The following is a 26,771-nucleotide window of genomic DNA, read 5'->3' on the forward strand; positions in this document are numbered from 1 at the left end:
AACATTCTTTTGATAACTGCGGCTGTTGAAACACAGACCTTATTTTTAAGTACATTTCATGCTTGTTCTCTACATTTATCACATCAGGATTTACGTAAACAGCTGTCCATGAGATAAGATAGACCACATTGTTTAGGTTGGGTATATTATCGCCCTGATAGTGCAAAGAGTGCCTCGACGGAAAGAATAAAAATAAATAACAGGAAAATATACTGCATTTATGGATATCAACAGGTGTGGTGGTAATGCGTTTTATTATTATAATGTTTAATTTTGTACGTTCGTCGTCTCATTTTTTATTAACGCATACTCTAGTATGTTTCGTTTGGCGTCTCCGAAAATCGTTTAAAGTACGTGGGGACATAACAGTATTATTATTATTATTATTATTATTATTATTTGTTAGGTACGTTGGCGAGTAAAACAATCGTTTTAATTGGATAGCTTTCATCACGTTTTAAACTGACTTCTCTCCAAATATAGACTATACCTATATTGGCCCAAGTTTCCAGATATTAAACAACCACTTTGTTAATTATCTCGCCTGCTGTATAAATAGCAAATGCCGCAAATATTTCTCAACTAAAGTAAACTCATTTCCTCATCCCAAGGTGATACAGCTCTTTTTAGACACACCCCCAGTGGAGGGGAGTTACATGTACTGCTTTTACCGCATATCAACCTTCCTGCCATTCGTAAATCTCTGGTAGTACAGTCTCGGGAATCGAAGTCAGACTCCCGAGCACAGCAACTAATTGTGCTAACCATTACGCTGGCGGACGTTATTAACTACAAAACACAGACATATAGCATGACTGATGCATGCTTGCAATGCGCGGGTCAGAGACAAAGCTAGGCCTATTCACCTATTTGTGCAACGTCATCAGAGCTGCAGTAGACCTACACTACAGAGGCGAACATTTCTTAACTATGAAACACAGATGTACCACATGGATTCGACGCGTTTTCATTGCGTAGGTCATACAGACAGAACTATTCACAAATCTGTGCGATGTCATCAGAGCTGCAATAAGACTTGTACCCGCTTCGAAGCGGAATAGTTGTTGTTCTCTCAAGAATTATGTTGGGGGGTCTTATATGCGAGATTTCTTTTTTTAAAATTTTCTTCGTCTTGAAAAGCTAGGGGGGGGGGGGTCTAATACGCGAGAGGGTCTAATACACGACTAAATACGGTTGTATCAATTATAGTGTCTTTCACTTTTATGAAATTACCTCTGTACTGCTCATAAAAATGCTGCGGTGCAAGCGACAATATACTCTCAGAAGGAGTGTGGTAACACTTTTCAAAAACGTCACGCGTCACCACTGTGGCCTGATACAATGCACACACGATATTCTATTTAACTTTGTTTGAAACCATCAATACCTCGATGTTGAAATCACATGAAAACAAATAAAAACGTGAAAAAACTATATATGACAGGGTGGCCAATAAAAAATTATTCTAACATGGTAGCCAACATAGAAATTAAGTCCCAACAACAAAGCATTTCAACATCTTCCTAGTTAGGCAAACACAGGAAAACAATGTCATTCTTTTTGAAATACGAGTCAATGGTGCTCTGCTTAAGTGCATTTCTGTAAGTTGTCAAAATAAAATTTTCTATTACATCCATTGCATTTACAACATTTTCTGGGGCATTGCTGGTAGAGATGACACTGTCCAGAATCTTTATCCGGCGGGTGTGTGAGAAGACTCCGCTTCCGATGTTTCGTCTGCTTGCGATTCCATTATAAACAAATTTAGACTCTATGAAACATGAACAAAAATAACTCTGTGACCGTACCGTACGTGTACTCATGAAAATAATAAGGCTCGGTGACAATGTAATTGAAAAGTTTCAAAGAAGAAGCAATAAAAGCTTTAATTCCTCAAAAACTGAAGTAGGGCCAACCTACTATTCTGGTGCATATGTGACAATAAGGGATACGAGACAGTCACTCATTGTAGTTAATTGTCATCTACAATGTCTTTATTTGTTAGCTGCTCTACAAGAACCAGATTACAGTACGATTTCGAATTACGTAGTTTGGGGGCCTGATGAGAATTTCGAATTACATATTAACCATATTTCTAATTAACCGATCGAAATAACACATGAAGGCCTATATCTGAATTCGGCGAATGGCATTCGAATTAACTGACTTTGAATTAAAGAGTTTTCACTGTAATGTCACTAGTGAATAAATTATACACTGTCTTGCAACCACGCTGTCAAACTACCAATAAGCCATCCATCATACAGATACCAGCATTATTTATTTCCTTTTTTATTTATTCATAGTGCGACGTCTTGCAAATGTGAATGTGTTGTGAAAGTGTCCGTAAGCCACATTTGTATTTAAATTGCTTATTCATATGCAACTTACACTGCAGTTCCATTTACCTTTTAAACAGATTGATGAACAAAATTTGGACATGCAGCGATTGTGCAATGACATTTTAAAACCCAATTTTTGTATTGAAAATGAAGGATGTGACAATTACGCAGTGGCGACGATTATGCAATGAAATACGGTATGTAGGGTTTTGGCCTTCTTGATCATTCAACTGTTTGCTCTCTTGCTACTCCCACTGTTCTCTCATAACCTTCTCCCAATCTTGTCCTCTCATAATAACTTTGATCTGAAGCTCTTTTTACACTTGAAAGCAATAAAAGATTCTAACCAGTTGCCCGGGTGTGGTGTATGAGCACCCTCCAGCTTTGTCCGTTCATTTAACTGGTGCGTCACAGACATAGCCAACTTATGTATAGTTGTTTAAAAAAAAAAAAACGAATGAGTGAATATTATTTATGGGACTCTTGAAAACAAAGGGTAATATAATCCTCACACATCAGAAGTAATCAAGCATAATAATCTTACCTCACTTCTAGCTGGATATTGGAGTCTTCCCATATGTTTTGCAGTGCCATATGCACTACACCATCATTCTGTACTGGTGAAAGTGAGCATGTGGAATATACAACTGTTCCTCCCGGCTGCACCAGCTTCAAGGCAGAACTAAGAAAATAAAACATTTTAGTAATAAAAGACAATATTAACCACCATCTTCTGCTTTATCCATAAGAAAAAAGATACTACTCTGATATCCCACGTTGCTAAGATAACGGAGAGGATACTTGAAAGTAGGATAAGGTTGAGGGTTGAAAATCAAATACAGGAAAATCAGTTTGGTTTCAGAAGAGAGGTACGGGAGAGATTCCCCTGAAAGAAGGATACAGGCTGTATTACAGCGGAGGATCTGAAGCAAAAAGTGGAGTGGCCATCATACTTAGAAAAGAAATGCAAGAATATGTGGAGTCTACAAAATCCGTCAGCGATAGGATAATGGTGATAAGACTCCAGTTTGAAAATGGCATGAAAGATTTATTCCAGTTGTATGCCCCACAAATAGGTTGCATAGATGAACATCTAGAGGACACTCTAGAGGAAGTGGAGAGACAGATATAATATAAGGAAGTGCAATTGATGGGAGATCTAAATGCACAAGTTGAAATGGAAAGACAAGGAAAGGAAGATATTGTAGGGCCCTTTGGATATAGAAATGTAAATCCAGAAGGCAAGTTATTGGTGGATTTTTGCATGAGGAACCAAATGATTGTTGGAAACGCCTGGTTTAGGAAGAACAGTCAGAAGATTACAAGGTATGATTGGGGAGACAGACGAACAAAGACCATGATTGATTATATAATCATCGAGAAAGAGCACCAGAAGAACCTTTTAGATGTTACAGACATGCCTGAAGAAGCCTTTGGTGGAGATCATAGAGTTGAGATAGGAAAACTGAAAATGGGAAAGATTGAAAAACCCCCTTAAGAAGAGAGAAAAAGTTGAAAGAGAAAAGCATACAAGAATACCCTTGGTACCCAGGATGGAGATGGGGAATGTTGAAGATGAATGGAAAAGATTTAAGGAAGCAATAGTTGGATGTGCAAAAACGGTATGTGGTAGAATATCAGAAAATGTAAAAGACAAAGAGACACACTGGTGGAATGATAGGGTAAAGAGTAAAGTGAAGGAAAAGAAAATGGCATGGAGAACATGTAAGACTGAAGAAAGTAGAAGAAAATATGTGGAGGCAAAGAATTTGGCTACAAAAGTAGTGGAGGAAGACAAGAGGAAAAGTTGGGCCTTATTCACACAGAAATTGGGAGATGATATGCAGGGCAGCAAGAAATTATTGTATGGTATCATAAGAAAAAGATCAAGTAAACACCAGATGTGTGAAGGATGAAGACGGCATAATATTAACAAAGCCAGAAGAAATAAGAAATAGATGGAGAGAGTATATTCAGAAGTTGCTGAACATGAGAAATAATGACAGTCATTCAATGGACCACTAGGAAAGGCAATTAGTTGATGAAGAAATGGATAAAGAAATTACAAGGAATGAAATTGAAATGGCAGTAAGAAAGATGAAGAATGGAAAAACTGTCACAATAGATGAAATTTCAGTGGAGATGATAAAGGCAGCTGGAGCTGTAGGCCTGCAGTGGACATATCGAGTTCTCAGGATTATCTGGGAGAATAAGGAGGTCCCTGAGGATAGGCAAAAATAATATGTAACTTTTTGATGATAATAATAATAAATAAATAAATAAAATATATAAATAAAATTACTCAAAAACTTAATAAAATTAATAAGCATAATTAACCGAAATGTCCGTAGTATGGGCGCTAGAGTTCACCAGAATGGATCCCTCGAATTTAGATAAGAGCATGATAAACTTTATATCCCAGGGCGTGTACATAATGCTGCGTACTGGTACATCTGCTGCAGGCCTTACCTAACCTCCTGAAAATGACTAATTAGGTAGGAACTGCACCTAGGTTCATCAATAACACTGATTCTAAAATAGCTAACTATATTCTTAACAAATTCCGTGCATGAGCACCTCATCAACATACAACATTATACATATAATACACACATAAAATATTGCTGGAAGACTCCATATTTACAACAACAACAACAATAATGATGAAAATCGTGGGAAAACGAAAGCGAGAACTAAGTTACCATTTGTAAATAGTCCGATGAACAATGTACATGTATGAAGATAAATACCCTTCACTGTCTCTATATCAATTCGACTTACCGATTCTCATAATCGGCAGTTATCACATCACACAGATACTGTACCTTGTACTACTGTGTTCACATATTTTAACACTTGTTGTAAAGATATATACACACGTCTGTCGATCCTCAACATATAAATTTATGCAAAGTCTGAGATAGCTTTCACCAACATATAATGCTAGGCCGCCACAAGTGCTACACTACTTAATGTGCAAGCACTCTCCACAATCAGCCACTTTCCACAAACATAACAAGACTACGCTCCACGAACGTTTGAAGTCCAGTCCATTGCAGCCGTGTCACTCCAGTACCGTGTATCAGCACCACTTCCTTCCCGTACAGTGCGTCAGTTGTAGTTGTAGTTATCTTCCTTCTCGTTCCTTTACAATCACCTCTACAATCACCCTTACAATGTTCCTTACAATGTCCTAATTTCTAGGTTGCCGCCGTATCATCAACCTTTATAGACATCAACATCCCCCTCCTCTCAGATGATACGTCTGGATTGGTGCTTGCCAGCCAATCATGAGTGAACCTCTTGTCAAGACATGCCCTGAACTTCTCCTTTCTCCCAAGAGATAAACAAACACTCGGGAGTTTTACATGAATCACCAAACTTTCCTTCTACAACAACAAGCTCATCTCATCAGGCTGGGATATATACATGACTCATGAATTTCCCGACACAAGTACATCACAACAAGCACTGGGGCAGCCATATTACTCATTCAAATTACCAGAGTTATTAAAGCAATGTTTTCCCACTCGTGCAAAACAAATTACTCATACCTACATATGTGGATATCTTCCAGCTTATAAATATAAATGACAAAACATACAAATGAAATACCGATAATAATAATAATAATAATAATAATAATAATAATAATAATAATAATAATAATAATAATAATAATAAATCAAATACTGACAATAATATCTCTACCTTCTACATATAATTCGGGGGTGTGATATATGTACTATCACAAATAATCATCCCAATTTTCAAGAAAGGAGATAAGAAGTATTGAAGAACTACACAGAAATTACTCTGATATCCCACGTTGCTAAGATAACGGAGAGGATACTTGAAAGTAGGATAAGGTTGAGGGTTGAAAATCAGATACAGGAAAATCAGTTTGGTGCAGAAGTGGAAGGTCAACAATAGAGCCCATTTTCATTATAAGACAACCAATGGAATCGCAGTGAGAGTATGGGAATGATTTGGTGATGACATTCAATGACAGAGAAAAGGCATACGACAGTGTCCCCAGAATTAAAGTTTGGGACAGTCTGGTGCAAAAAGGAAATGGACAGGGATTAATAAAAATGATCATGGCAATGTACAAGGAATGTTGTAGTTGCGTGCAAACAAAGTTGGCAGGACAAGTTGGTTCAAAATCACTAGTGGGCTGAGACAGGGAAGTGTTCTATCACCAATCCTGTTTACAGAAGTAATGGATGACATCCTGAAAACAGCAAAAGCAGCATATGGAGGAAGGGAGATGAACATGTTGTTATTTGCAGATGATATTGTGATTTGGGGAGAAGACGACATGAAAGTTCACGAACAATTGGATGTGGTGAATGGGAAAATTGAAGAATGTGGATTGAAAATATGTGTACATAAAAGTAAAATTCTTGTTATGATTAGAGGGGAGAAGGAAGGGAAAGGTCAGATTAGACTTGCAGACAAGCCCCTGGAAGTAGTGGAGACGTTCAAATACCTGGGGAGTGAATTAATGGAGAATGCTCGACTGGATACTGAAATTAGTAAAAGGATTCAAGCTGGAAGCTGTTTCTATCATAGTGTAAGAAACATGTTATAGGACAAAGATGTGCCAATGGAAGCAAAGGATACTATGTACAAGATGTATTCCGTATCCATAACAACTTACGGAGCAGAAACTTGGACAATGACAAAGAAGGATGAGAGTTGAATACAGGCAGCTGAAATGAAGTTCTTGAGGAGTATGATACAGAAGAGTAGAAGAGACAAAATAAGGAACGAGAAAATCCAGGAAGAAATTGGAGTGGAAAAAATTATAGAATAGAGAAGAGCCGATTAAGATGGTGAAAGAATGCCAAAAAAGTTATGGAAATGCAAATTGAAGAAGGAAAGACCGTGGACGACCACGACTGAGATGGAAGGACACAAACCAACGCAGTATTAGAGAAAGAAACCTGGACTGGGACACAGTGTTGGAGGAAGAGTGGTGGAAAGACCAAAGAAAGTGGAGAGGAACCATATTTGCCCCTACCCGGCTACAGCTGGATAATGGGAAATAATGATGATTATGATTAATCACCATAACAATATTCATGTTAATTCCGCAAGAAAGCAAACAAGCTTCTACCATTTAATACCAAATTTAGTCAAATATAATACATTTCTCCCCCCGCATGCCACATAAGTTGAGAGATTTTATGAAAATAAAAATTCCATTAATATGCCCAGATTTTAATGACATGTTATTTAATAACTGGTGTATCACACATAGCCAATGTACGTATAGTTGTTAAAAAAAGAATATTATATAAGTTCCTCACAGGCACATTTGTGCAAGCCATCGAGCATGGTTCACACACTCCTGAAAACAGTGTGGCTGTATGTATAACATTATTTGATTATTCTGGGCAATTGAATGATGGAATATAAGGAATTCAAGTTCACATTAGCCCTTATTAATCAAGTAAATTAAGAAATACACATGTCAGTTGTAATTAGGTATATCTATCCAGATTCAGTAGTATGATGCATAACAGGCCGCATCATACCTATACCAGGTGCTGTAGACGATTGAGGCATACAGACTTACAGACCTGGCACTCACGTTTGTGATCAAAATTCAATATGGATCAAAACCATGATGTTTATACCCTATGACTAAAATGATCATTTTAATAATCTATATAGCCAAAATGCATATATCTGCTAAATCCATGAGTAACCTGATCCAAAATTCTCACCATCACAAAGAGTGAATCGACCATCAGCAATACCCACTGTCAAAACAAGACTGGTACAACCATTGGCCTGTAGTCGGCAAGTTGAAAGCCCCACTGTGCTGCAGGCTCAAGGGTTGTTCAAGTCAATCAAGAGTGAGGTGCCAGAAGTGCAATGTCTAATTGTGTTTAAATATGGACTCTAACTGCTTCATTAAATTTCACACCAGATAATTTCAACCACGATACAGGCTACAACCTCAGTGAATCATGGATACCTATTATCAGAACCATTAGAGAATGAGCATGGGGCTAAAATGGTGTCCCTTTTACATCTTAGGGCACCATTTTAGGTTCCTTGTTGTTTTCTCCTGATGAAGAAAGGCAAGGTTCCTTTTGAAACGTGTAGAGTTTTTTATATTTAATTACACGGCATAAACCCAAAAATATACTTCATGAATAGTAGTTACACAGGCCGTGAAAGTCAAAATGATAATTCACATGTTGTTAGAGTGTTTAAGGGGGCAACTGTGCGACAATGTCAACAATGGACATGTGTACGTTCATTCAAGAGGCTCGTGAGTTGATGGCCATTAGGAAATCTGATATCACGGGTAGGGAATATTCCATGCCTAGAAAAATTGCAGGATTGAACTCGGTTGAAAAGAAACACGTACTGGGACTTAAGGTGGAATTAGTAATATAATGTTTTAAGAATATTAATTTGGATGTTGTAACTAAGAGAGTGATGTTCTCCGTAGAAGAGCTTGTTTTTGATCCAATCAGGTTTGCTTGTGTAGTGTCCAAAAGTGTTGACTTAACAAATGTGGTAATCCAGAGTAGCCTGGGATACCATACGTCTAGAGCCCGGATTTCCATGCACTATCAAATCTCAAAATATGCATGCATTCATGCACTGTCATATGGCGAAACATGCACAATAAACTGGAAAATATGCACGATCAAAAATCAGTTTCTCATGAAACATTGTACAACAACTAAATTCCCTAAATTGCCTTGATTTAAGCTCAGCCGTTTATCTGTCAGCACCTTAAGATCAGAAAATTACCTTTCTACGTCACAAGAAGTGACAGGTGCATACTTAAACGAAGACATTTGGGACGAAGTGAGGTTAAATTGTAAGTCTTTTGCATTTTCACCACAATACGTCTTATATAAGCTTCACGAATTCAAAATCAGGATTTGAACGGATCACTCTGTTCAATTTATATCTACATAGCTGCCGCAGCTAAGGCTCTTTAGAGAGCCCTAACCGCAGCTACTTCTCCGTGCGATGATGGCAGACACATTTGAATGTCCTTAATAACTGGTAATGATTGCCTGCTACGATAACAAAGTGACGAGCGAGAGATACGGGTAGGAAAATCCAGGATAACAACAGAAGAAGGTTCAGTGTAAGTTGCTAGCTCAGTAACGCGGCGTCACAGAAGTGCGATACAAGTTTTGTTTTGTTCGTCTAACATACGCGAAAAAATGAGCCGTTAATGAGTAATGCACAATTTACGGTTCAATTTATAACAATGTATGACTGGGACAGCTTATTCCTAAGAATTACAGAGATTCGCGTGGGGCCTTCTGCCTTACGTCAATGTTTACTCAAGCAACAGATAAGAAAGTGTTTGGTTAATTGGATTATATGTCGTTAACCTTATGTGGTACTAAATGAAGTTGTCACATAGAATGCCAGGAATACATTCTCGCCGTCGCTCAGAAATAGACCTACTGTATAATGTGGAATAAGAGTCCCAAATTCTGCAAACCAACATTCATAAAAGGCAAGAACAGTCATATTTTGCAATACAAACGTCCAAATATTCGGTAGTAAATCCAAAATCTTCAAAATATGCATTATGCATGAATTTTCTTCTAAAAAGGCTAAAACATGCAAACATGCAGGAAAAAAGAACGGTTATTTGGAACCGTTAAGCTATAAAACGAATATTTGCAAAGTTTGAGAATTGTAACCAGCTTATTTAAAAACATGCATTTGTATGGAAATCCGGGCTCTATTTATGACAATATCGAGCAAAAACTTCAAGACTAGGTACAGGAATTGAAATTTGTATAGTGTGTTAGAATGCCTTGATGGGATAAATTATTGGAATTTCCACATGTTTTGTGATGCCAGTCAGTCAGTTTATTCTGCAACAGTGTTTCTTCAAATGGAATCAAACTCTGAAGTGTCTGTGAAGCTATTGCAAGCAAAGGCACAAGTGGCTCGAACTGCTGGCTGCTATAATAGGGACTAGGTTGTGTGCTTTGGTAGTAACATATCCATTCCAGACATACCTGTGTATTACTGGAGCAATTCATCTGCTCTCCTGCCTTGGATCAGCAGAAATGCAGAGTGGAAAGTTGTCGTCTACAATAAAGTGACTGAAATTAGAAAAATGACAGAAGATGAGCAGTGGCAGCATGTGCCTGGTAGCATGAATAAAGCAGATTTTTCATCCAGATGTTGTGCAAGGCAACAGCTGCTTGAATCGAAATTACTGAAGGGGCCAACGTGGCAGCATGTTAGAAAGGATTATCCGGCAGCCTACTGGGGTGGATGATGGGAGGGAATGGTGTGAACAATCAAACATTTGTTGCGGAGAATAATGGAATGTGCTTCATTGTCACTAGAAGAAACGTTTACAGTGTTGTATGATACTGAAGTTGTTATTAATGAACGGCCATTAACCTAAATGTCCAAGGATTCAGAGGACTTGATTCCAGCAATGTTTCTGAGGCAATTTTGCAGTGTGAGGGATTCCTGACTGTAATAGTTTCAACATGAGAATATATTAATTAGAACCAGAAACTAAGAAATGAACTGTGTCAGCGATTTATAGTTGGATACCTGGGACAACTGATACAGAGAAAGAACTAGGGGGTCTGAAGGAAGATAGAAGTTGGTGAAGTAAATTCTATATGGAAGCAATAATGTCAAAAGACTGGCCCTTAGCAAGGATTGTGAAACTAATCCTTGGTGTAGATGGAGAGGTAGTACGCCCGGTACATCTTAGGACATCATCAGGAGAACTCTTGAAACCTGTCCAGTGTATTTATCCCCTGGAGGTGTCAAGTAAGAAATAGGTGGGTGAATTCCCTTCCCATAGTTCCTGTAGTGCAAAGATGTTCCGACATTCAACTAGTTCCTATCACTATACCAAATGGTGGGAGGGAAAAACTGCCAAGCAATTTTCTAGTGTAACTACTGAGAGGACTTTCTTCTACTGAATGCAGTTCAGTGATTGAGGTCTTCAGTGTGAAACTGTAATGATGTTGCTGTTGTTTAGGAGTTTACTCCTATTGGTGTAACACAAGGTAGGAGGTTGTCAAAAGTATGAACAGCGTAACAGTTACTATGTTGTGAACTTTATGGACAAAACAGTCTTGAGTGCTACATCATTGTGATGGGAGTAGTGTAATCGTTTGAGATGTCAATGAATGAAAGACTGGATTGTTGTTCATGATGTTTTGAACGTTAATGTGGTTTTCTCTGCTAAATTGGACATGTGGTAGACTTTAGACAGGGTAGTCATTATCTTCACACAATATCACAGTTTAAACAATGGGCAAATGTCAAAGTCTACTAAAAATAAGCAAATCCACTAACGGAATGTTTCAGATGATGAAGCTGAAATCACCCGCATTGCCACAGTAGAAAAACTATAACAAGACAGGTAAATGAGCACATGGAGTTCATTTCCTATAATGAGCAACTATAAGCAAGAACAGCTACACAGAGATCCTTCGCCGTCTATGTGATTTAATTTCTCGTAAGTGTCCTGAGCTATGGTGTGGGAAAGTACTGACTATTGATGCAAGACAATTCCTTGCATATCACTCTGTGCTTATCCCAGAGGAACTGGCAGTGCCACGTCCTCCATACTTACCCGATTCTGCACAATGCAATTTATTTCTCTTTCCCCACATAAAAGCAAAGCTATGTGGGTGTTGATTTAATTCTGCCAAGGAGATCATCACTGCCACAAGAGCAACCGTAAAGGGTCTACATGCTAACAACTTTCAACAGTATTTCCAACAGCTATACCAATGTTGGCAGACGTGCATAGCGGCTGACAGCAACTACTTTGAGAGACAATGTAGGGCTGTGTAAGAGTAAAGAATATTGCATGGCTGCCTAAACTCTAGGTCCCAGTCCATGAACTTGTGATTGTGGTGGTATACTCACCTTAACAAGCCTGCCTGAAGTTCTGGTATCATCAGCCTTTCTTTAGTTCTCGTTTGTTTGAAGATATTATTATCATTTTCATGTACAGAATGTCTATCTGTTGTACAGGGTACATCCACAAGAATCTAGAAAGGAAATAGTGTCAAAACATCAGAAAACTTTTGTTCTCTTATATTCATACAATACCTTGAAATACAAGTGAGAAAGAGTAATCTAATGAAAACAACAAAGAGTCAATAGTAAGTCTTACAACTGCGGAGTTTTAGCTTTATCTGTTTGAAAAAGGAAATCAGGAAAAATCCAGTGAAATCTGGAGAGAGAAATCAGGAGACATATTGGTCAAAACTGCTTATTCTACATGTCACGCACAATACAGTACTATGGTATACTGTATATTACAACACTTATTGTCTCAAAACCTGACTGTTGTTATACAGAGCTACAAGGCTTAAAATTAAAATTCCCTCAGAGGAAGTATGTGGATGAGATGATCAGTCTCTAACAAGCCTTCCGAAAATAGTATCAACTCATGTTCCACACGTATGAATCAGTCATGCACTTAGATGCCATTACTTAGCAAATGCATAGATTAATATATTACATCATGTGCCCGGATATTTATGCGAAGCATAATGCTATTTTTATCCAGTAATAAATTAAAAATTTGCCAGAATTTTCTCCAAATGGCTCCTAAAATCTCTAGAAAAGTCACTAGTTGCTATCTTTGAAATTTTGTCACTAAATTTGTAAAAAAAGACTCCAAATCTAGTGACTAGTCTCTAGAATCGACTAGACTGATATGAACAAACATAGCATGCGAGAATGAGAGATTAATAATCAATATACACATCGCAATATACAGGTTTCAATATACACATCGCAATATACAGGTTTCAATAAACACTGCACACATTTCTTGTATTAATAAACGTCGATATTTCATTTGAAAGCAGCTAATGAGCGAAGGACTTCTGGCCACAAACATACAAAGCTGAAATGGCGGGATTTGAAAAACAAATATTTGAAGTTCACCAAAAAATAAGCTAAAATCGGGAGAAATAACAGAATAATCGGGAGGCGGAAAATATGATAAAGATGTTGATTCCCATAGGGAACAGACCAACTATATTGGTATTAGGCGGGAAAAAGTCGAGAATCGGGAATCTCCCGCCTAAATCGGGCAAGTTGGCAGGTATGTCCTCATTAATCAATCACTTTGTTCTATCAGAGACTGCAATATTACAAATATCTCACCAATCCAATGCAACCTTAATAAATTATGAGTAATTTAATGGAAAATGAAGTTAACATAATATATTTGTAATAAAATATGGCACAGCATAATCACAGAGCAATTTATTTGTACAACCATTGGAAAAGTTGGACCATTTCCACATCACAGCTTCTGCTTGTATATCATTACTTTCAGCATGGTTGTAATTTGCGTTATTTACATCACTAAAGTTATTTTTAGGTAAAATATCCCATCACCATAATTACAGTTTTAAACATTGCTTTCTCATACCATGCATTCATTATCACTTTCACATCACTGTGAAACATACTTCTCACAAGTTGTAAGATCTGTTTACCAACTAATGGATGTAAAATATTTACATTTTCCTTTAGGTTTTTTTTTTTAAATTCAAAAAAGCGTGCTCCACTCAGCAAAGTACTTAAATTGTTTAGAGTAAATTAGGAGAAAAGCATAACCAATTTCCTGCCTGTTTCGCTATGTGGCATTATAATTATTGAATAAACATTTGGAATCTGACTGTATACGTCTTCGTATATGTGCATTATATCACTGGACTACTCATTGGACTAAATGCACGGCGCATTTAATATTTTGATGTTGTTAACGTGTGTATTCAACAGACTGAAAAGTGTACCTTAACGCCATCTACCTCCGTGCAGTGGAACTTGTAGTGTGTTTGAACGCTGATAGACAGAGCACGCACGGTTGACTAGACTGACTGCATTCTGCGCTGGGCACTTCGCAAAAGGCTGTCTGCCATTAAACTTACTGGAGAAAGACGCTTTGTAATGTCTCAGATATCATCTTGCAAGATGAAACTTGTTATAACTGGTATTGGGTAAAATCATAGGATGAAACCCTTTCAGGGATGAGTTGCAGTTATAAAACATGTATTATGGTTGTATGAAATGGTGTAGTGTTAATCTGAATAGAGTATTAGTTTATATGTAGCGTTAATTTTAGTGAATGATAGTGGTTGCTCGGTTGCGTAATTCATTATGGATTAGATGGTAATGTTGTTCTCTTTATTTCTGTAAGTACTGCATTTAATTATTTGTTGATAAGTTTATTTTGTGTGTGCCTTTGTATTTTGCCATACATATTATTGCGGGGCGTGATTTGTGTTCTTTCATTATCGTCAAGTTGACATTCAGGTCGTTGCCGTTAATGGGCATTGTGATGGTTGTCTGGTGACCTTTTGGTGTGCTTTGATCATTTCTCATTTTATTTTAATTTATTTTATTCTGCTATTTTTGTGTGTACTGCATGATACTTTTTCCCTTATGCAGGTGTTAACATTTAATTATTGCAGACCGTTGTAAATTTTATTTTGCCATCTTGTTCTATTTATTTAATTTTTCATGCGGGTTGTTTTCTCCCTTCTGACGGTACATTTTGAATTGTGTGCCGAGCAATTATTATTCAAATTAATTAAAAATTTGATAGCTATATTTTGGTCCACTTGGTGGTAGGAATCCTTTCTCATATTACCTATTTAACAAATAATGCTTGAGTAGAATGTAAGGGATTCTTGATGGAGGATTTGCTAACGTTTGTGTCGTCATTTTTGCATTATTGGGTCATCTTATCTTACCTCGGGCCTTGCTGTATCCGCTATTGTTGATTATCTCTTCCTACCTTTTCCTGGTCGTTACATAACTGTTGCTTTATTATTATTATTATTATTATTATTATTATTATTATTATTATTATTATTATTATTATTTTATCTCACGTGGAGTCTGTCTCTGAATGCCGTTGTGAACGGATCATGATTGTTGCTCCTTATGAGAGTGTATTTGAGAATATGTGATTATTAAGGCATTTTGTATTATCTGCTCGGTTCTGTCTTGAAGTGTATGGCATGTGAATTATGATTTCTCATTTTTTTCTGTTAGTGTTTAAATTTGGGTTGAGTTTAATTTTGCTATGGTAAGATTGTTCTATATTTTGGGACTTGCTAAGGTGAATGATATTTTTGCGTCGAGATATCTCTTGGTAAATTGTTTTGGTGCGACGTGTTATGGCATTTATCTTCTGCTATGCATTTGGTGTAAATACCTCCATCGAGAATGGTCCTGAGAAATTCTATTTATTTTTAAGTGTAAATAGGCTGTAAGCATGGAATATTTTAAGTTAATTTACTTAGTTAGGTCGCTAGGTTAATATTTCCATTTAAAAGGTTATATTTACTTAAACTTTGAATTAATTACTTCAAGATTAATTATTTATTTATTTTATTTAAGAGATATTATATTTTTCGGAAAAACCTCACCTTATGATTTATAAAATTATTTATTTTAATTGAAAGGCACTATATTTAACCAAATTTCACAATTTTTTAAAAATGAATTTATTAATGTGAATGAAGATTGATTTATTTAATTACATTTCTAATTTTTCTGCTATCTAGACAAAATGAATTTATTTTACAAATTAAGTTCATGTTTGTGGGTTACTGTAGTCACGTCCTAGTTCGTGAACCATGGGCAACGGCTAGTGGCCTAGTAAGTGGTCCTGAGAGTCGGGATACCAGTTGCTATGGAATGGGAGTGGGCATCTCGGACATATTCTGAGTCATGGCCCTCCTTGTGCTCAGGCGGCTAGGACTATACGATTCACCGGTGGTCCATAACCCGTTAGAGGAGAGATCCTCACTTGGACTATGTGCAAGTAGGGTAGCATCCTGCTTCATGAATTTACTGAGCTCAGAACACTTTAAGCAAGCCTCGGACCTATGGGAGTAACGAAGTCCCACTCCCATTTGACAGGCGAGGGACTCCTTGGAAACAACTTGGCAAACGAAATGGAATTCGATGTGGAGCTATCAATATTAATGGGGCTTATGGAAGAAAGAAAGTAGAACTGGCTGAGTCAGCAAAGAGGATGCATTTGGATGTGCCAGGAGTAAGTGATACTCGGGTAAGGGGAGATAACGAGGAAGAGATAGGAGATTATAAAGTGTACTTGACGGGTGTTCGAAAGGGAAGGGCAGAGTATGGGGTAGGGCTCTTTATCAGGAATACCATTGCACGCAACATAGTTTCTGTTAGGCACGTAAATGAGCGAATGACGTGGGTAGATTTGTCAGTTGGAGGAATTAGGACTAGAATTGTGTCCGTGTATTCACCATGTGAGGGTGCAGATGAGGATGAAGTTGACAAGTTTTATGAAGCATTGAGTGACATTGTGGTCAGGGTCAACAGCAAGGATAGAATAGTGCTAATGGGCGATTTCAATGCGAGAGTTGGGAATAGAACTGAAGGATACGAAAGGGTGACTGGTAAATGTGGGAAAGATATGGAAGCTAATGGGAATAGGAAGCGTTTGCTGGACTTTTGTGCTAGTGTGGGTTTAGCTGTTACGAATACATTCTTCAAGCATAAGGCTATATCTTAACTATATCTTAACAGTCTTCGAATTCAGGAAATCTGTTAGGAATGTACAGATTATCCGTGGATTTTTCGATGATACAGACCACTATCTGATCTGTAGTGAACTAAGTATCTCTAGGCCTAGGGTAGAGAAAGTGAAATCTGTCTGCAAACGAATAAGGGTAGAAAATCTCCAGTACGAGGAAATTAGACAGAAGTACATGGATATGATTAGTGAGAAGTTTCAAACAGTAGACAGTAAGCAGGTTCAGGATATAGAAAGTGAATGGGTGGCATGCAGGGATGCTGTAGTAGAAACAGCAAGGGAATGCCTAGGAACAACTGTGTGTAAAGATGGGAAAAAGCGAACACCTTGGTGGAATGATGAAGTGAGAGCAGCTTGTAAACGTAAAAAGAAGGCTTATCAAAAATGGCTCCAAACAAGGGCTGAGGCAGACAGGGATTTGTACATAGATGAAAGAAACAGAGCGAAACAAATAGTTGTTGAATCCAAAAAGAAGCCATGGGAAGATTTTGGTAACAACCTGGAAAGGCTAGGTCAAGCAGCAGGGAAACCTTTCTGGACAGTAATAAAGAATCTTAGGAAGGGAGGGAATAATGAAGTTTATTTTATGTAATGGGAGGGAAAAAGGAAATGAACAGTGTTTTGAGTAATTCAGGTGAACTCATAATAGATCTCAGGGAATCACTGGAGAGGTAGAGGGAATATTTTGAACATCTTCTCAATGTAAAAGGAAATCATCCTGGTGGTGTTGCGAACAGCCAAGCTCATGGGGAGGAGGAAAATGATGTTGGTGAAATTATGCTTGAGGAAGTGGAAAGGATGGTAAATAAACTCCATTGTCATAAAGCAGCAGGAATAGATGAAATTAGACCTGAAATGGTGAAGTATAGTGGGAAGGCAGGGATGAAATGGCTTCATAGAGTAGTAAAATTAGCATGGAGTGTTGGTAAGGTACCTTCAGATTGGACAAAAGCAGTAATTGCACCTATCTACAAGCAAGGGAACAGGAAGGATTGCAACAACTATCGAGTTATCTCATTGATTAGTATACCAGGCACAGTATTCACTGGCATCTTGGAAGGGAGGGTGCGATCAGTCATTGAGAGGAAGTTGGATGAAATCCAGTGTGGTTTCAGACCACAGAGAGGCTGTCAGGATCAGATTTTCAGTATGCGCCAGGTAACTGAAAAATGCTACAAGAGGAATAGGCAGTTGTGTTTATGTTTCGTAGATCTAGAGAAAGCGTATGACAGAGTACCGAGGGAAAAGATGTTTGCCATACTGGGGGCTAATGGAATTAAAGGTAGATTATTAAAATCAATCAAAGGTATTTAGTTGACAATTGGGCTTCAGTGAGAATTGATGGTAGAATGAGTTCTTGGTTCAGGGTACTTACAGGGGTTAGACAAGGCTGTAATCTTTCACCTTTGCTGTTCGTAGGTTACATGGATCATCTGTTGAAAGGTATAAAATGACAGGGAGGGATTCAGTTAGGTGGAAATGTAATAAGCAGTCTGGCCTATGCTGACGACTTGGTCTTCATGGCAGATTGTGCCGAAAGCCTGCAGTGTAATATCTTGGAACTTGAAAATAGGTGCAATGAGTATGGTGTGAAAATTAGCTTCCCGAAGACTAAATTGATGTCTGTAGGTAAGAAATTCAACAGAATTGAATGTCAGATTGGTGATACCAAGCTAGAACAGGTTGATAATTTTAAGTATTTAGGTTGTGTGTTCTGAAATGACACTAGGAACATGACGAAGACCCAATGCGGTGGATTTGGTCAAAACTAGCAAAAAGACTGCCAGGAACTGGACCCGGGCCTCTTACACACAACAAACATATAAGAGACGCAAAGAAATAAAAATATAACAGTAATAAGGGCAAGAACTGAAATTTATTATGGAAAGAAAATAAAAATAAAAATAAAAATAAAAGGTTGCATAGGTAAAACAAGGGGGCCAAAATTAAATAGCTAATATTAATAATATGTGGCCCATAATCAAAATACACCAGACTCATTGATTACGGCACCTTCGCACACGCTTACCTTCATAAAAGACGTGACGAAAAGTTTGGAATAAGGACTTGGCATCTATATTAATTAATTGAAGAATATGAATTCATGTGGGTACAAAACATTTCTTTGTAGCACATCGGGTCTAAACAGTCATAAGTTTAGGGAGTAACAGCATCTAATCATAACATCCTCCCTTTCAATTCCCCAGATAAGACATAGAACTCTCAACAATAAAAAATCACGTCCCCCGAGAATACAATACCATTAAGTAAAAGAGCTTAAAATTGGAGAAGAGGGAAGGGTGCACCGAGCTCATAAAATTCAAGCAGAGAGAGAAAAAGGGAAAAGGGGCGGTTATCATGGTTTCACACAAAACAACTAAAATAACACAGAAGGCGCCCAGCAAAGAATAAAACAAATTAAAGTAGAAAACAGGTAAAGAAAGCCAATGATGGCAATGTGAAACGAACAATATACAATTAGACATAAAAGGTTTCACGGACTCAAACGTCAGAACCACCCACGCTCACACATAGACTGAGAGGTTAGGTCGCCGAATAGAGGGACGTATAAGAATGTCAACGCACAGCACATAACAAAATAAACAACCGCTCTCGAGGTCAGACAGTATGAACCACAAAGTGGTCCATCTTAAAGAGACGGAGTGTCTCCAACACCAAAACACACAGAAACAGGCAAATCGTGTAGTTAGCTTGAATTCATACCAGGTCTATGAAGTGGACATGAATTATACAGAACAAGCGATAAAATAATACAACATGACCTCAAGTGGAATGATAATGAAGTGACATGAGTAAAAGGTCTCGGCCACACACAGCAAACCATCTCATACACACACACTTGAATCTGTGTCACCTTCTGTTCTCAAAATAAACATAGAGGATTGGTAAATGAAAATACCGAAAGAAGCGTGTAAAAGTAAAGTTAACACACAAATAAATTAGAAACACATGTAATGAAGGAAGCCTTTCTAGCCAAACCATGGTGAGCACAGAACGAAGCAATAATAAAACCACGAGAAGATTAAAGAAAAATAAATACCTCAATTACATAAGCAATTAACATTCTCGAAAGGCCGAGATATGTACAGACATCTTGACTCTGTTGAAATATCTTTTATATGCCACAAAGGCGACTTGGAAATCCAATCCTTCCATCTTCTCAAGTCAAAAATCTCCACACCCCACCAACCAGAAAGATAACCCAATAAGACGGGGCAGAAAAGAAATGCTTTGACCTATGCTATCGTATGAGATGCCATCTACCAGAATAAGGAAAGATTACATAGTGGTAACAACACATGATGGGAAAGAGTAATAGTGAATAGATACAAGAGTTCGCTAGGAACGTAAAGACTTCAGAAAAGGCAAACGTACCATAAAATGATATGGTGCAGTTGAGTTCTCCCAGGATGGTAATATAGTAAGTGAGATTGAATCAAGGTGTCGTAAAGCTAATGCAGTGAGCTCGCAGTTGCGATCAACACTATTCTGTAAGAAGGAAGTCAGCTCCCAGACGAAACCAACTTTGCTTTACGGGAGCAAAAGCTGGGTGGACTCAGGATATCTTATTCATAAGTTAGAAGTAACTGACATGAAAGTAGCAAGAATGATTGCTGGTAAAAACAGGTGGGAACAATGGCAGGATGATATTTGGAATGAGGAGATAAAGGCTAATTTAGGAATGAACTCGATGTATGAAGCTGTACGCATAAACCGGCTTCGGTGGTGGGGTCATGTGAGGCGAATGGAGGAGGATAGTTCACCTAGAAGAATAATGGACTCTGCTATGGAGGGTAAGAGAAGTAGAGGTAGACCAAGACGACGATGGTTAGACTCGGTTTCTAACGATTTATAGATAAGAGGTATAGAACTAAATGAGGCCACAACACTAGTTGCAAATCGAGGATTGTGGCAGTGTTTAGTAAATTCACAGAGGCTTGCAGACTGAACGCTGAAAGGCATAACAGTCTATAATGATAATGTGTGTAATGTAATGTAATTAATTTCTTACTAAAGATGTAAAGTTATGTATAGTTCATTGAGTCAATTATAGTAGTTTTTTTTTTTTTTGTTTTTTTTTTAAAGAATAGGATGTTACTTTTTCTTTCCTTTAGATGCTTGCTCTGGTATCCTTGTTGATCCCACCTCTTTTGGTTTCTGGGAAAAATGGGTATTTTCTGCTCAATTTTCATTCTTCCACATTTGTTTTGAGTTAGTTATTTCTGTGTTACTGTGGCATTTTATTTTGTTTGTTTCATTGTTGTGATACGTCACCCCATGGCGTTACTAGCCGGACGCCATTTTGTTCTCACAAGCGATAGGGGGTGTGTCAACTAGATAAATTTAAAAACTCGTACAGAACTGTTCCATGGGCAGGTACCAATGAGTTAACTGGTACAGTATATCGTATTTACTAGTGTATTAGACCCCTCCCCCCCACTGGCTTTTCGAGACGAAAAAAATGAAAAAATAAATCTTGCATATAAGACCCCCCAATGTAATTCGTCAGAGAAGAACAATGATTCCGCTTCGAAGCGGGCACAAGTCTTATTGCAGCTCTGATGATATCGCACAAATTTGTGAATAGTTTCGTCCGTACGACCTACATAATGAAAACGTGTCGAATCCATGCAGTACCTACATCTGTGTTTCGTAGTTAAGAAAGGTCCGCATCCGTAGCGTAGGTCTACTGCAGCTCTGATGACGTCGCACAAATACTGTAGGTGAAAAGGCCTAGCTTCGTGTCCGACCCGCGCATTGTAAGCATGCATCAGTCATGCTATATGTCTGTGTTTTGTAGTTAATAATAATCCGCCAGCGTAATGATTAGGACAATTAGTTGCTGTTCTCGGGAGTCTGACTTTGATTCCCGGTACTGTACTGGCAGACATTTACGAATGGCAGGAAGGTTGATATGTGGTAAAAGCGGTACATGTAACTCCCCTCCACTGGGGGTGTGCCTAAAAAGAGCTGTAACACCTCGGGATGAGGAAATGAGTTTACTTTAGTTGAGAATTATTCGCAGTTGTTGCTATTTATAGACCAGGCGAGACCATTAACAAAGTGGCCGTTTAATATCTCGTAACTCGGGTCAATATAGGTATACCTATATTTGGCGAGATGTAAGTTTAAAATGTGATAAAAGATAACGTAGGCCTACTTTAAACGATTTTCGGAGATGCCAAACAAAACATACCAGGGTACCGGTATGCGTTAATAAAAAAAAGACAACAAACGTACAAAATTAAACATTATGATAATAAAACGCATTACCACAACACCTGTAGATATCCATAAATGCGGTATATTTTCCTGTTATTTACTTTTATTCTTTCCATCAAGGAACTTTTGGCACTATCAGGGTGATAATATACCTAACCTAAACAATGTGGTCTGTCTTATCACATGGGCAGCTGTTTACGTAAATCCTGATGTGATAAATGTAGAGAACAAGCATGAAATGTACTTAAAATTAAGGGTCTGTGTTCAACAGCCGCAGTTACCAAAAGAATGTTTTCAGTTACTCTGTATTACATTCGGAAGTATAACTCGTAACACACGCTAGTTATCAGCTGATGGTTTGGCAAGCCTTCTACAGCATGGATTTATTTGGAAGGAGTGGCTTCTGCTACATATACACCAACTGGGAATATAAGAGACCATCTCCAGAAACCATTTGGGAATAGATTCACACTGTTTAGACTCTACAGTCGGGAACGAAATTATTTTTTAAAAGTTCAAAAAGACGGGACCTCGTATACTCTCGATTACAGTGGATGGCTCAAAGAGAATGAAGCATGGCTGACGCGACTGACGAGATGGCAGTGAAGATGACGTCATTTGAAATGCTGACACACAGGTATCAGGGCTGGGAAGTTGACGGCGCAAGGCAATAATATTCAAATGAAAGCAGTGATCAGGTTTACTGTGCGGTAGGCCTACTGCTGAACTGACAGAGACAAATGACTGGCCATTAAGTTCTTTTGTATCAATGTTTAATTATATGATAACACGATACGCTTATCCCTTTTTTCTACGGGGTCGAGTATGAAGTGAGACGAATCTTCGTGGCGAGTTTTTACAGCCGTATGCCCTTCCTGACGTCAGCCTCACAATTTATAGCTCTTTATAGCCTAGAAGTCATGTGTTCACTGCACAAAATTTTGAGGTTATCACATACTTGACCCCCCTTTACTATTTTTGGCTTTGAAAGTGGGAAAAAAGGGGTCTAATACGTGAGTAAATACGGTCTATGCTTCAAATCTCCACTAGCTGATGGTATCTCTAGGATTTCATGTGTGTAGTAGTAGTAGTAGTAGCAGCAGCAGCAGCATTATGAGATCAAAGAAGACAACCTAAGAATCCCATACCTGGCCTTTGCTGATAACCTGCACTTAACTAGCAAACATCATGCAAGAGGCTACTAAGCAACTCCAAACACTATACTCGATAGTGGCTAAAACAGGTTTCCTGCTCAACATCAGAATGATCAAGTTCATTGCCAATATCAAAGACGCCCCTAGAATGATGAGAGTCAGTAAACCAACGAGAGCCAAAACTGTAAAGTACCTTGGAGAATAGATTTCAGAAGACATTAGTGAAATGGTAGCTCTTGAACAGAGGAGAATCAAACTAGGCAAAACATACTATGCCTGCAGAAAACTGTATGCCTCAAAACATCTATCAATGAATGTGAAACTAAGACACTATAATGCAGTAGCCAGACCACCAACCCTCTACAGAGCAGAGTGCCTATCTCTAACTAAGATGACTCACCAAGAGCCCTTAAAGTGCAAGAAAGGAAGTTCCCGAGATGGAAAGCGACGGTGCAAACCAAACCATGAACTCTACTAACACCAAGAAAACCTCACAGATGCCATCAGGAGAATACAGCTGGCTTTCTACAGACATCTATACAGAATAGACTCCCATGGCTGTCCTATAAGATCTTCAAAGTATCCAGCAATGGTAAGTCTCTGGATCACTGTGCACTGTGGATCAAACAGGTAGAAAAGTATTTTGCAGAACTTAATATATATTAAGCCATAATAACTAACAGACAAGACTACTGTTCAATTATCAAAATCAGGCCCATCCTAACATCCCTCACAGAAGCTAACCACAATGAGACCAGCAGATGGTCCAAGGAATGCAAGACAGAGTTCAGGAAGAAAATGAAGTATTTACTGGGCCAACAGAAAAGCTCAAGGTACAAACAAGAAAGCAGCAACCAAACCCACCATAAAAAAACAGATGCAGCAAATATTGACAACACAGCTAAAGCACAAGCACTGTGGTCCACAGGTGGTCCAAATGAATTTTTTTTTTTAAATAATCAAATGCAGTGTGACCAGATGGCATTTTGAGAGAGGATGGGTGGTTCAAAATGTAGGACATTCAAGAAAAACATAGGGCACTTAAAAATAAGCTGAAAAACACAATTATAATGGTTTCATACACTTAATTTAAAACTACGACATATTATACTGCAATATTGTTCTGACAAACTCTTCCAGATCATGGAAGCCAAAATTAAAGTCTGATATTGGATTTTACGAGAAAACTTACAGCAATACCGGTAGGCATATTTTTTTAGTTGGGACTATGTGCTCACAAAAACAAACACATTTTTCAAGAACTTACATTTACTGGCTACAGAAATCTTTGTTCCCACTGGACAAAGAAAGCACTAGACTCCTCTTAGATTTCTTCCAAATCTGAATGAACTGTGTTTATCTGCCCAAGTTTCTCTAAATTGGCACCTACATTTCAGCATTTTTCAAAGTTTGCAGATGAATTTATTGCACCTCAAGCAAAGCAAAAAGGAATGACTCCAATTTGTGTGAATAAAAATGAATTAATTTTATCACAGGACTCACTGATTCGATCTTTTTTCAAAATCCTGTAAATAACACCATGTTTTTCAATAAAAATAGAAAGTTATTTCATCTCATGGAAAATTTGAAAATGCAATTTTACTTTACGAAAACCTGAAGCCAATAAGACCAAAATATGACAAGATGACAGTAAATTAATCTAGTTTTTCAAAATTTAGAACATTTTTTAATTAGTGAAAATTTCTCCAGGACCCGGAGAGAAGGTTAAAATGTCTGATCACCCTAATTGTATGGCCTCAGCTATTACAGACAGGTATTTTGACTCGGAGTCATTTATGTTACTGGTGCATAAACTTTTATTTCCATTTTACTCTACTTCCATAGTGTAACAGTTAGCTGCCCGGGTTCAATTTCCGATGCTGTCAGAGGTTTAGTTTGGCAGGTGGGCCGGTATGTAGGCCTAGTTACAAAGATACCTGCAGCTCACCTCCATTGAAAGAAGCTGCAAAACTTTCAAGGAAAAATGAGGACACAATTATTTTATCTCTAATCTCTATAATAAAACTGTGTAAACTGATATCTTGCATTCTATTCATTCTGCTAGATGCTTTGGTCAGAAACCATTTGGCAGATAAAAAAATTACTTACTTCAGAACTGCCCATTTCTAGTCAGATCCTGAATCTTTATACCACCAAGATCACAAAATCAAAACTGGGAGCTCTGAAGATTTCCAAGTATTGATTCTTGAATAAACAGGAATTATCATTTAAAACAGGAGGGGAAATAGCAACTCTAATCCACGCAAGTTAGGAAGTTGTTTTGGGCATTAATAAATAGGGATTAATACAGAACTTTAGGGAAAAAAAAAAGAATACTGAAACTCTGTTATACCTTATGATATAAATTCTGATCTTGAATTGTCCTCCCATCATTCTGTGTGATAAATAACTGTTCTCTCCATTTATCCACATCATAAAGGTACTGCTTAAACACTGAATATATTCTGTTTGTTCTAGACTCCTGGATGTCATTGCAAACAAGCTGACCTAAAACAGGAAGTAAAACTATTTTTTAAAGAAGTTTAAAAGACCACAGAAGAAAATACTACAATGTGAAAAACAGCAAACATATGACCTCAGCTAGTGTGCACAGGCATTTTAATTTGACACTGGTTGGCGTCAATTTTGACATTACATTGTACTCTACCCGACGAGTGATCTATAGCTAAGTTTGCCACCAGACATCTTTTACATGCCAACTCTGTAAAATATTGAGTTTTTTTTCCAAACTTCAAAAATCTAACACTGCAGGGTTTGAACCTGCAGTCTTGGGATCCAGAGGCTGACATTACCACTGATCAACAATACTGAATCTATAAGAAATTAATTTCTGCTTACCATATTTCAGGAATTAAATTTTTGTTTATAAATTTACCTGCTTTTTAACACTTTCAATACTATGCCCGTACAGGTTGTGGATGGCGTCCGTATACTATATGGCCGTGATATTCACCCGTGTTTATAAGGCAGGTGCACGTATCCCATACGGTTCCAGTCTCTTGCTTGGAGGTTGTAGTTTATTTATTGTCCACTAGAATGCAGCAGTTATTGGCAAGTTCAAACTGAAATGATAAAAAGGGTAGTTTCTCCATGCCGTGACCTCCATCGAAGCACTCTATGTTCTGGGTGCAGAGTGCGCCAAATATTTCGCACTGTCAGCTGTGTTGCTGTGCAAACATGTCCTCATGCCCGGTCAATGATAGTGATATCTTGTATATTTTATCAGGAGTAGGTTCATAAATAAATGGCAGTGATGAAGACCCTGCTTACGAACCAGATATCATATCAAGTGATAGTTCGCGCAAGATTTTTATTTGTTATGTCACTTTCAAATGCAAGTTTTTAGCTGCATTATTTTACTCCGAATACAAACGACAGAAATACTTCACGTCTCCAGAAATTTGGGCCTATTTTTTTTGT

The 26,771-nt window shown here is 37.8% G+C and overlaps 1 protein-coding gene across 2 annotated transcripts in view; it reads right to left on the bottom strand.

Moving 5' to 3' along the window:
* The window catches only part of l(2)10685 (5-methylcytosine rRNA methyltransferase l(2)10685), a 70,703-nt gene that overhangs the window by 17,491 nt on the left and 26,441 nt on the right, over positions 1–26,771 (bottom strand). Inside the window, exons 5-8 of one of the 2 annotated variants that reach the window (XM_067147043.2) lie at positions 25,684–25,838; positions 12,255–12,379; positions 10,364–10,450; positions 2,890–3,024 (exon numbers count right to left, since the gene is read on the bottom strand). In XM_067147043.2, coding sequence (XP_067003144.2) covers positions 10,384–10,450; positions 12,255–12,379; positions 25,684–25,838 — 347 coding nt within the window. In that variant the 3' untranslated portion in view covers positions 2,890–3,024; positions 10,364–10,383. Of the gene's footprint in view, positions 1–2,886; positions 3,025–10,363; positions 10,451–12,254; positions 12,380–25,683; positions 25,839–26,771 lie in introns of those variants that run through there. The other variant, XM_067147033.2, reaches the window with a different exon arrangement.

This window comes from Anabrus simplex, chromosome 1, assembly GCF_040414725.1.
Source record: "Anabrus simplex isolate iqAnaSimp1 chromosome 1, ASM4041472v1, whole genome shotgun sequence".
NCBI lineage: Eukaryota > Metazoa > Arthropoda > Insecta > Orthoptera > Tettigoniidae > Anabrus > Anabrus simplex.